Here is a 12,459-nt window from a genome sequence, read left to right on the forward strand (position 1 = left end):
TTTGTTATAAATTTCATACTTGGTGAGCATTCAATCTATTTGGAATTTTTTAGGGGGATGGTTTAGATAGCACTTTTATCACAAAGGAAGAAATAGGAGTAAATGAGTCACATAATGCAATTTACCCTTTACTGTATTTGGATGGACCTCATATCATTGGAATACATGGATTCATAATCACCTAAGATTAAAATGACATTTGCCTCTTCAAGTGTCAGTGCTGAAACAGGAAAGAAATAGAGCTCATCTATTTCCCCACATATTCCACCTTTTCTATAGTGATATGGGAGCTGCATCACTAAAGTATGCAATTTACTTTGCTCCAACTTTAAGAAACTACAAAGTTGTCACCCATTGTGAGAATTCTCACCAGCTGAAAGTTAACGTCGCCATTTTTTTCAAACCACAGAATATAATGAAAGGGTCCCGAAAAATCACATACTTCACCAATACATCTCATTACAATGAGCAGGCTCAAATATAAAAGTTTGTTTAGAAGTTACTGAGATTGTACATCCAATAAATGAACAGGGAGCTGTAATTTAGATGCTAATTTGCTCCATGCTGACGTTAATGCATAAAACAATGAAGCTCTATAATAGATGGAAATACAACCAAATCTGTGGAACCCACAGGCATTGGCTTACAAGACAGCTGTGCAGTTGACAAGTAACATGAGCCTTATGTGAGAAGAAGGGGAAAACGTAAGATTTGCATATAATTATTGAGATCATGCAAATGTCAGTTATGAGGAGGAGAAAAAAAAAACAGGCATCTCACTGTTAAATCCTGACAGTTGGCATCACTGAAGAGCTCAAATACATTTGAGTACCAGTTGGCAGAGGGTCATTAAAACAGAATTTGCAGAGACATTAACTCCCTCACTTTTCTTTGAGTGACGTTTTGCTATTAATAGTTTGCAGAGGCTTTGCAGAAAACATATTAATAAGAGAAACTGTAATGGGGGCACCTACAGCAAGTGTAAATGCAGCAAGGGGCACCCAGGAAGCTGCTCTCTAATTGATTAGCATGGAGCTATCAATGTGTATAGCCTAAGTGAGGAGAAAGTACAATGACAAGCAAGAATAGTTGAATAATACAATGTGATATTTGGAAGCTGGGAAGGAGAATGACTAATTTGGGCCCCCTTTCTTACTAATCTCATTCCCCAGTCATAGCCTACAAGGATCTCCCCAAAACATCTGGCTTCCAGAGTTTATATGAAATCCACAAATGAAATCAGTCAAAGAAATCTACCAGATAATTACAAGCCGAGTTAATAAAACCTATCTAATTCACTGCATATTCAAAATGATCTTATGGTCATTATTTCTTTGTTGTTTTTATCCCATAAGATAAATCAACACTTAATAAGAAACAGAAGTACTGCTTCCAGAGATGAAAGGAATACATTTTCAACAGATCCGGTCAATTTTCCAAATAAAGCAGAGGGTTTAGAGAAGAAGCAAATCCATGGTGAAATGTGCACTGACTTGTTCCAAAGGTCTCTGTCTCCAAGTTCATCGGCAGAAAGCTCCATAAAGGGAGATTTTTACTGCAATGAAAAATATTCCTCAGGAAATGACTGTACACATCAACCTTTAGAGGAAATTACTTCAAATATGGGAGAAATCAGGCCATCATTGGGAGATACTAGTAGTGATGAACTAGTGCAATTACACACTGGCAGCAAAGAAGTCCTGGATGATAATGCTAATCCAGCCCGTGGCAATGGCACAATGCAAATACCTTGCCCCTCTTCAGATCAACTAATGACAGGAAACCTTAATAAAAAGCATGAAGGAGGAGCTAAAAAAATTGAAACAAAAGATTGGGGGTGTTTAAGAAGAGATCTCCATTCAGATATATCTGCACATCTCGACAAATCAACAGAAGAAGGATCTTCTAAGGAAGATTATGGCAATGGTAAGGATGATGAAGAACAAAGCATATATTTAGGTGTTAATGAAAAGCAAAGAAAAAATGTCCAAACAATCTTACATGACCAAGAAAGGAAGATGGACAACCCTAAAATAAGTGTGGAAGGGATTGGAGCTAGTAACAGAGACCTGACTGCTCTGCTGAGCGAAGATACCACAATCCCCACCCGGGCAATCACAGCAGACATGTCTCATTCACCAAGGGCAAATGTAAGTTGGGAAGAAGCTGTGTTAACCCCAGAGCATCATCATTTGACCAATGAAGGCAGTGCTTCAGAAGGGATAACTGGTCAAGTTTGTTCACCAAGAACTGGAAATGTTTTCAAGAATGATTATCTGTTTCAAGTTGAAGAAAAATCAGGTGGGATTGATTCTGAAGATAAGGATAATAGTACACAGCATAAACAAAGTTGGAATGTTCTGGAAAGTCAGGGAAAAGCAAGAGAGAATAAGACAAACATAACAGAGCATATCAAAGATCTAACAGAGCATATCAAAGAACAAACAGATTGTGAAGACACGTGCGAAAAAAGAGATAATACGAGGAGTTTGAAAGCTACTACGGAAGAATTGTTTACCTGCCAAGAAACAATGTGCTGTGAACTGTCTTCTCTAGCTGATCATGGTATTACTGAGAAAGCAGAAGCAGGTACAGCCTATATAATTAAGACAACATCAGAAAGTACTCCAGAAAGCATGTCTGCTAGAGAAAAAGCAGTAATTGCTAAGCTACCTCAAGAGACAGCACGAAGTGACAGGCCCATCGAGGTAAAGGAAACAGCGTTTGATCCACATGAAGGGAGAAATGATGATTCACATTATACCCTTTGTCAACGAGATACAGTAGGTGTAATCTATGACAATGATTTTGAAAAGGAATCACATTTAGGTATTTGTAATGTACATGTAGATGAAATGGAGAAGGAAGAAACCATGTCTACGTACAATCCTAGAAAGACACATGACAAGGAGAAATGTGGCACTGAAAATATAACATCCGTGGAAGAATCCTCACGGGTCATTACGGAATATCAAAAAGCAACTTCAAAACTGGATTTACAGTTGGGAATGTTACCAACAGACAAAATGATATTTTCAGAAAACAGAGATCATAGGCAAGTTCAAGAATTATCAAAGAAAACAGACTTGGATGCCACTGTGCATTCTGCTTTTAACTCAGACACCAATAGAGCTCCTTGGAATAGCTCTCCTTTTTCCAAACATACTGAAATTTTGGTGTCAACTAATGAGCAGGCAATTGCTATAGAGAATGCAATTACTACCATGGCTAGCCAACCTATTTCTACGAAATCAGAAAGTATTTGTAATTCAACAAGAGAAATCCAGGATATTGAGAAGCACCCTTATCCTGAGTCTAAACCTGAAGAGGTTTCCAAAAGTTCAGGAATAGTGACGTCAGGTAGTAGAAAAGAAAGATGCATAGGCCAGATTTTCCAATCAGAAGAGTGTAGTGTGGAAAAATCTCTAGGGCCAATGATTTTAATCAGCGAACCTCTTGAGAATATGGAAGAAGCAAGGCATGAAAATAAAGGATTAGTAAGCTCCGGGCAATCACTATGCTCTTCAAGTGAAAAAGAATCTGAGAGCTCTGCTTCTACTAGTCTTCCTGCTGAGGAAAGTCAAGCTCGAAGCAACGAATCTTTGTTTTCAAAATATACCAACTCTAAAATACCTTATTTCCTTTTGTTTCTGATATTTCTTGTAACTATCTACCACTATGACTTAATGATTGGCTTGGCATTCTACCTTTTGTCATTGTCCTGGCTGTCCTGGGAAGAGGGTAGACAAAAAGAGTCTGTCAAGAAGAAGTAACCCCAGCACTACTATTCTCTCTCAAAAGATAAGCTATTTAACCCCAAACATTTGGACTGGTGAATGGGACTATTCGTTGTTCAAAGATCCAGTGCAGTTTTTCTCTTGAAGGATCATTTAAAAAGGAACGCGAATACGTTTGCTCCTTCATATAAGTAATTATTCTATATAGGACCATTATGTTTGGATCATTAAATACCTATATGAATATGAGATCTGAAGCACGTCAAGTTGAAATTAGGTACAGCTGTTGCTCCTTAGCAGGCTATGAAGTTGCAATGCTTCACATCTCTTCGCTACTTAAAGTGCTATTTCTTACATTCATTTCTCTCGCAATAAAGCTTCATTTTTTTCCCTGAGAGTATATAGTTTCCCCTACGGTTTTAAAAAACAGATAAAACATGGACAATGGCAGAAGACTTTTTTGATCTTTTAGTTTTGAACATGAAATTTGTATTTAACACTGTATCATTTATCAGGATTCATTGATCAAGTATTTCAACCTTTCATATTTTTAAGAAAACACCCATATACATTGAAATGTAAACTTAAACATATTCTGTTCACTTGAGTGTGACACTGGATGTGCGTGTACACACACACACATATGTATCTTATACCTTCTTTATAGCTACAAAGTTAGGGCGTTCATAAGCAAAATCTGATAAGACTGAAACAATTGGGAGATTATCTTTTAATTCTGCAAAATTTTGTGGGTGGCCTGTCTTTAAGCAATGCTTTTCTCCTGTGAGGGAAGACTGTAACACAGCTGAACTATTTCAATGTCAACTATTCAGAATTGAAACTGTATATTAAAAGTTCCACAAGCATTGCTTCAGAATGAATTTGCACCTATAAAGCATAAGGCATTAAATGACAATAAAAATTCCAAGTGGACTATTTGTTCCACATGGTAGTATTTTTGTCTTCAAACAAAGTTTTGATATTTTCTCATTATAAGACAATGAATTATGCCCCAAAGTGCATTTAGAAAACAGTCTTTGGTGATATTTATTATATGATTATCAGGTTGTTAGATAACTCAAAATTTTAAATAGGCAAATAGGTAAAGTGGAAATCTATTGAAGAAGAAATGAATATCCAGTATAGCAGTGACTTTGCTGTTATTACCTATGGTTAAGTCTGTAGGATAATGAAACTCATTTTAGTCAAGTAGAGGCAATGCAAAGATTTGCATAGTTTATTTTAACTATTTATGGAATGACTACTATATGCAAAATTCTGTGCTCTGTTCTGTGGCATAGCACTTCTTTGATATGCTGCATAGCTAGTTCTAGGCATAGGTATGTAGTGTGACACTTTTGTCGTTACTGAAATTATGGAAGAAAATCACCCAGAGGAGGACTCTTTGGTTGGTTCTTTTTTCATAGGAACTTCTTTCATAACACATGTAACACTGATTTTCAGATAGAAAAAGCAATCTGTTTATTTACCTGAAAGGGGAAAGTCAATGAGTAAAACTTGCATATGTCATCCCATAGAGCTAAGACATATGCATTTATGGGAAGACAAAATAAGAATGAAACATTTATACTGTCTTTCATCTGGTAGTAAATGATTTCCTTAATTTTTGTTAGGTACATAACTATTTCCAAATCCTCTAATTGCATACTACTCTCAAGTCCCATTGAAAATGAATGCTTGACTTCATCTTTTTAGTTGACCAAATACAAACATCCTGAAGTAGAACTTAGGGCAAATATTTGATTGAGAGGGCAGAATTTCATTCACTACAAGAGAAGTACTGTAATCAGTACCTAGAAATAATCTCTAAAATTGCTATCCTGATAATTTTGTTGACAGGTCTAATTTACAATGAAGTTAAGGTTAGGATTTCCTTAGTTCTTAATGGCTCAGTTTTTGAATTCTACCTTTAAGGGTTTTAGTCAACATGCCATATCTCATTTTTGCAGAGAACACTATATTATGAACACAGGTGTCTTAACTAGAATTATTATCTTAAAAGACAGCATAACTTCTTTTATGTCTTTTATTTAACTTTTGGTAATATTAACTTACCAAATCTCCTATACATTTTTAATATGACAAAACAAATTTTAAAAGACTCGAAATACTTAATTGTGTATTTCTCTGAATTCAATGAAGAAATAATTCATGATTCAACTGCATCTCCAAACATTACTTATGACTTTGAAATAAAATAAGAATCTATGAAACTATTGATATCTGAAGAGATGGATTATTGCAACCTGTTTTGGTCACATCACTATGCCGAGCAAGAAAAGTGGATCTCGGAGTACTAGCAGCCCCTGGTTAATGGAGATCTGCCTGTGAAACATGATGGCAAGAGTAATCTTTATAAGCATAGCTGCCTGCACTGTGTCTCTCCAAGTACCAGTTAAGGCCCAAATGAGGGCATGGCAGGAGATTTAGAGAGGTGCATCACACATCTGCTTCATATGTTGGGTAAGAAACATCACCTCATCTTTCATTTTGCTGGGCTCCTGACTTTTAGAAACAAAATTCTGAATATTTGCAAGTCAAGTAAGTATGGGTAGCAAAAACAATTATCTTTTTAAAAAATCACATCGGTATAGGCCATCAATATCACAACAGATTTCTCAAGGTAAAAGAAAATAAGCCCATGAGATGACAGTCACCCTTCAACATAAAAGAACATTGGGTTAATGCAGCCATGGTATCCTGCTGAGCTCCAGTATTTTGATAGTGAATTATTTCAAATAATATATATCATTTTATTAAGCAGGCCCATCTTTAACGTGTTATCTCAAACCAGTCTGCTGGTTAAATGGAAAATAAAAATATCCATGCCAAATTTCGGAAAATATTTTTCCCAAATAGCATTTATAATACTTAATGTTTTTCTCTAGTCATGAGTATTATTTTGTAACACCAGCTCTTTATCTTCATTAGACTCATTCTTTGTATATAAATGAACCAAAAAAGCAATGCAAAACAATAAACTAGCAGAAGAACTAGTATAGATACAAGAAGATTTATCTACTGATTTCTGTTCTTGTGATCTCTCACTTTCAAATTTTTACTGAGAATATAGAAATTGAATTATGCAATAAGATCTTATTCAGTTATTTGAATGTGTCTTAGTCAGTTCCTGTAGAACTGAGAAATAGGATTGACTCTGATTCCACAGCAAGATCTGAAATGAGAAGCCAAACTCTTCAAGCACCTCTATCTCTGTACTCTTATATGAAGAGAACAGTAAAAAATTACTGGTATTTATTTGGTTAAATTCATTTGCTTATTTTTTTTTCTGTTTTTGGAAATTATGATAAAAATCATGGCAACATAATTCACTTTTCATCTTTTAAATATAGATTTTGCCATTAATCCAATATGTTTCCATCACTTTACCAAAACCTATTTAAAACAACGAATTAAATTTTCACTAGGTTTGAATGATCATGTTTTATAAGAAATGTCTTTATTTTAGCGTGTTAAAACCTTATTAAACAAACAACTCTTTAAAAAGCATAACTTTTTTTGTGTCACTTCTATATTTGTTAAATGCATTCATATTACTTTCATTTTTCAAATATGAAACAAATGTGAAAATGTGATGAACTCCCTTTTTCCTAACATACTCAGTTCTTTGTATTAATGATAATAAAAAGAGGCATGGGTAAAACAATAGATTATAGAAAAATTACCTTAATTTAGCTATGATGCCTCCAACATATGATTTGCAGCAGATTTCAATGCCTAATTAAACTACTGGTCTTGGTTAGAATTGATGCATCTTCCTACTCACACCCCTACGGAAACCATTCAACCTTATTTCCCACTGCTCCCTGTCTCTACCTTAGTCAGTGACATCATCCCCAGAACACGCCACAGGAATCTGTTCCTCCATGACTGCTCTTGTATGCCTCCCTGCCTAAAGGACGCTTTCAGCTATCTCTACTTCTCTCTTCCTATCCAGTTCTGCACACTTTGCTATGGAAATTCAACACCCTGCCTTTTAGAAGTATCCTGCAGTTTGAGTCAGTAGGATCTCTCCATTTTCATATCTCTGACTAACTTTCTTGCATGCACTAGGGATTTGACTCATTATTCTAACTGGACTGTCTGCTTATTCAAGACAGGGACAAGGTTTTCTATCATACTGCAAGGTCTAGTTTGTAGGAATATTCAGTCAATACTTGTGTATAGAATTGAATTGCTGTGAGGTCTTTATTGAAATGCGGACAGGATACTCCGAGGTCTGATTACAAAGGAATAAATTTAACCAAATCAAAACTAGAATGCTTTAGTAAACTACCAAACACAAGGCTGAAAAAGGCAGAGACATGGAGAAAAAAAGGACAGAATGGTACAATGGATTTGGGAGGTAGGGAGGAAAGAAACATCGTTCTCTCTCCATTTCTGTTAAGAATTAAGTTGATTTATTATATTTATAATTTTTTTCTAGCACACGAATCATTCCCTTTATTTCATGGAGAATAAAATACCAATTATATGTTAAAGGAACAATAACGCAAACTTGAATTCACTGGCTAAGGTGAAAATAGAACAAGACATGTTTTCAGATAAAGTAGCTCAGTAGCTTAAAAACCAACAAACATCACAAGACATAAAGTGTAAGAAACTCAATCTTCTTAACTGCTGCCATGCCCTTTGAAAATGGCTGATGTTACAGTTTTGCACCTGTTCTGCATGTCAACTTTTAGGGTAAACAGAACAGCCAGAAAAAATAATCAGTGGAGTTTTTAAAAAAAGAAAGCATTTTCTTGATTAATATATGAGCACCCACCCACCAGCATACACACAAATGGCAGTGAACACAATCTACTAATACTTCGTGTAGTGATGCATGTAATGTGTGGTGGTTCATTTTTGATGCGATTCACAGTATCAGACTCAGATATGAAATTAAAATGTTAATACAAAGACATGCCTAATTTTGAGGCAGAGTTCAAAGGAAAGAAACGTAGCCTAGAAATGTGGTAGCATGTCATGTAACAGCTTAAGACTATTGGCAACTCGTATCTGAAGGTTCAAACAAAAGTCAGAAAAATGTCTATTATATGGTAGAATTCAATAATCCTGTATATGATTGACTTGGTTCTGAGTGGAAGCAGACTTAAAATTTCCTTAAAGACAAACTCTATAAAATTAATATCAAACAGCAGAGAGATGGTGCTTAAAAATCATTGAGTTTAGAAATTCTCTTTGTAAACACTTAACCTATAACCTACTTTTAGTAATTTTATGTAGGAAGCTTTTATGTTAGAATTTGTAAACATTTTTAGCATAAAGTGTTTATAGAAATATACATTTAAATCATTTTATACATACACACTAAAAAGATTATATTTTTCTACATATTAAATTGATTCCCAATTAATAAATATTTGGAAAATCCAATTGTCCTCTTTCCATGATGCAAATACAATTTCTTTGTTTTTAAGTGAAATGGTGGAGTCCTACCTAAAGAAGGGAATAAAAAGATTATTTCCTATCTTCATAAATATGTGAAAATATTTTAAATACATTTCTACTCCTTGAAAGTTGGAAAAGAAAATAGAAAGTAAAGATAGATTATGTTTTTCATATTTTCATAATCTTTTTCTTTTATTATTTTTAATTGACATAATTGTACATATTTATGATTACAGTGATATTTTTATACATTTTTACAGTGTATAATGATAAAATCAGGGCAATTAGCATATTCATCACCTTAAACGTTTATCGTTTCTTTGTGTTGAGAATATTCCAAATCCACTCTTCTATTTGAAAATAAACAATAAATTGTGGTAAATTCTGTTCTACTCCCCCTAAGTACTATAGAATGATAGAATTTATTCCTCCTATCTAGATGTAATTTTGTGTCCCATTAGCCAGTCTCTGACAATTTCTATCTATCCCATCTGTTCAAACTCCTAGTAACCACTATTCTAGTACCCTCTACTTCTATAAACTCAACTTTTTAAACTTCCACATATGAGTGAGACTATATGATATTTGTCTTTCTGTGTCTGGATTATTTCACTTAACATCATTTTCTCCAAACTCATCCATAACACTACAAATAACAGGATTTCATTCTTTTTTATGGCTTAGTATTCCATTGTGTATATATACCACATTTTTCCATTCATTTATTGATGAAATTTTAACTTGATTCATATCTAGGACTATTGTGAATAGTACTGCAATAAACATGCTTCAGTTCATGGTTCAGTTCAGAGATCTTTTTGACATACTGATTTCCTTTATTTTTCATAAATAGCCAGTACTGGGAGTGCTGGATCATATGGTAGTTCTGCTTGTAGTTTTTGATGAAACTCCATATAGCTTTCCAAAATGGCTTTACTAATTTACATTCCCACCAGAGTGTATCAGGGTCCTTCTTTCTCCACATTCTTGCCAACATTTGTTGTATTTTGTCTTTTTGTTGATAGCCATGCTAATTGGAATGAGGTGATATTTTATTGTGGTTTTGATTTGTATTTCCCTGATGATAAGTGTTGGTGAGCACTTTTTTTAAATATACCTATTGGCCATTTATATTCTTCTTTTGAGAAATGTTTATTCAGCTCATTTGCTGATTTTTAATCAAGGTACTTGTTTATTGACTGAGTTGTTTCAGTTTCTTGTATATTCTGGCTATTAATTCCTTGTTGGATTAATACTTGAAAATATTTTTCTACTGATTGTTTACTCTGTTCATTGTTTACTTTGCTGTATAAAAGCTGTTTAGTTTGATAGAATCTCATTTGTCTGTTTTTGCTTTTGTTGCCTGAGCTATTAAGGCCTTCTCCATAAAAATCTTTGCCTAGATGAATGTCCTGAAATATTTCCCCTCTGTTGTCCTCTAGTAGTTTCAAAATTTGGGGTCTTAAACCATTTATGTTTTTAATTCATTTTGAGTTGATTTTTTAATATGATGAGAGAGGTCTAGTTTTATTCTTTTGCATATGGAAATTCAGTTTTCCCACCACTATTTATTAAAGAGACTGTATTTCCCAAAGAATGTTTTTGTTGCCTCTGTCAAAGATCAGTGGCTGTTTCTAGTTTCTCTATTTTGTTCCATTGGTCTATGTGTCAGTTTTTATGCCACTACCAAGCTATTTTGGTACAACGTAGTATACTTTAAATTCAGGTAGTGTGATGCCTCCAGTTTTGTTCTTTTTCCTGAGAATTGCTTTGGCTATTTAGGGGTCTTTTGTGGTTTCCTATGAATTTTAGGGTTGCCTTTTTCTATTTTTATAAAGAATTTCATTAGAATTGTGACAGAGATTGAACTGAATCTATAGAATGCTTTTGTCAGTATGGTTATTTTCACAATATTAATTATTTGAATCCATGAACATACGATGTCTTTCCATTTGTGGTTTTTTTTCAATTTTTTTCATCAGTGTTTTATAGTTTTTCTTATAGGGATCTTTCACCTCTTTGGTTAAATCAATTCGTAGGTATATTTTGTGGATATTATGAATATAATTGTTTTCTTAATTTCTTTTTTTTGCTAGTTGTTGGTGTAGAGAAATGCTATTCATTTTTGTATGTAGATTTTGTAGCCTGTATTTTTACCGAATATGTTTATCAGTTCTAAGGGTTTTTTGGTACAGTTTTTAGGGTTTAAAATATATATGTATAAGATCATATCATCTTCAAACAGGAACAAATTGACTTCCTCCTTTCCAGTTTGGATGCCATTTATTATTTTCTCTTGCTTGATTGTTCTAGCCAAGACTTTCAGTACTACGTTGAATAAGAGTGGTGAAAGTAGACATTGCTGTCTTATTCCAATTCTTAGAGGAAAAGCTTATAACTTTTTCCTGTTAAGTATGATGTTAGCTGTGGGTTTGTCATATATGGCCTTTATTATGTTGAGGTATGTTCCTTCTATACCTAGTTCATTGAGAGTCTTATTTATGAAGGGACATTAAATTTTATCAGATGCTTTTTCTGTATATATTGGGATAATTATATTATTTTGTTGTTTATTATATTAATATAAAATATAATATTTATTGATTTTTGTATGCTGAAACATCCATACATCCTTGGGATAAATTCTACCTCATCATGGTTAATGATATTTTTTAGTGTGTTACTGGATTTAGTTTGCTAGAATTTTGTTGAGGATTTTTAAAAATCTATATTTATCAAGCATATTTGCCTGTAGGTTTCTATTTTTGTGTGTGTATCCTTGTCTGGTTTTGGTATAGGGTAACACTAGCCTCATTAGAATGAATTTGTAAGAATTACTTTCTTAAAATTTCTCCCTTCCCTTCCCTTCCCTTCCCTTCCCTTTCCTTCCCCTTTCCTTTCCTTTCTTTTCCTTTCCTTTCCTTTCCTTTCCTTTCCTTTCCTTTCCTTTCCTTTCTTTCCTTCCTTCCTTCCTTCCTTCCTTCCTTCCTTCCTTCCTTCCTTCCTTCCTTCCTTCCTTCCTTCCTTCCTTCCTTCCTTCCTTCCTTCCTTCCTTCCTTCCTTCTTTCCTTCCTTCTTCCCTTTCTCTTTCTTTTTCTCCCTCTCTTTTTCTCTTTCTCTCCCTCTCTCCCTTTCTTCTCCCCTTCTCCCTTTCTCACTCACTCTTCTCTCTCCTCTTTCCTCTCTTCTCTCTTCTCTTCTCTATGGCTGTCTCACTCCATTGCCCAGGCTGGAGTGCAATGGCATGTTCATAGCTCACTGCCATCTCAAACTCCTGGCCTCA

General features: G+C 34.3%; 1 protein-coding gene across 1 annotated transcript in view; it reads left to right on the forward strand.

Moving 5' to 3' along the window:
- The window catches only part of PPP1R3A (protein phosphatase 1 regulatory subunit 3A), a 40,222-nt gene extending 32,805 nt beyond the window's left edge, over nucleotides 1–7,417 (forward strand). Inside the window, exon 4 of the mRNA XM_050782630.1 lies at nucleotides 1,356–7,417. Coding sequence (XP_050638587.1) covers nucleotides 1,356–3,773 — 2,418 coding nt within the window. The 3' untranslated portion in view covers nucleotides 3,774–7,417. The remainder of the gene's footprint in view (nucleotides 1–1,355) is intronic.
- The last annotated feature ends 5,042 nt before the right edge of the window (nucleotides 7,418–12,459 follow it).

This window comes from Macaca thibetana, chromosome 3 (assembly GCF_024542745.1).
Source record: "Macaca thibetana thibetana isolate TM-01 chromosome 3, ASM2454274v1, whole genome shotgun sequence".
NCBI classification, from domain to species: Eukaryota; Metazoa; Chordata; class Mammalia; order Primates; family Cercopithecidae; genus Macaca; species Macaca thibetana.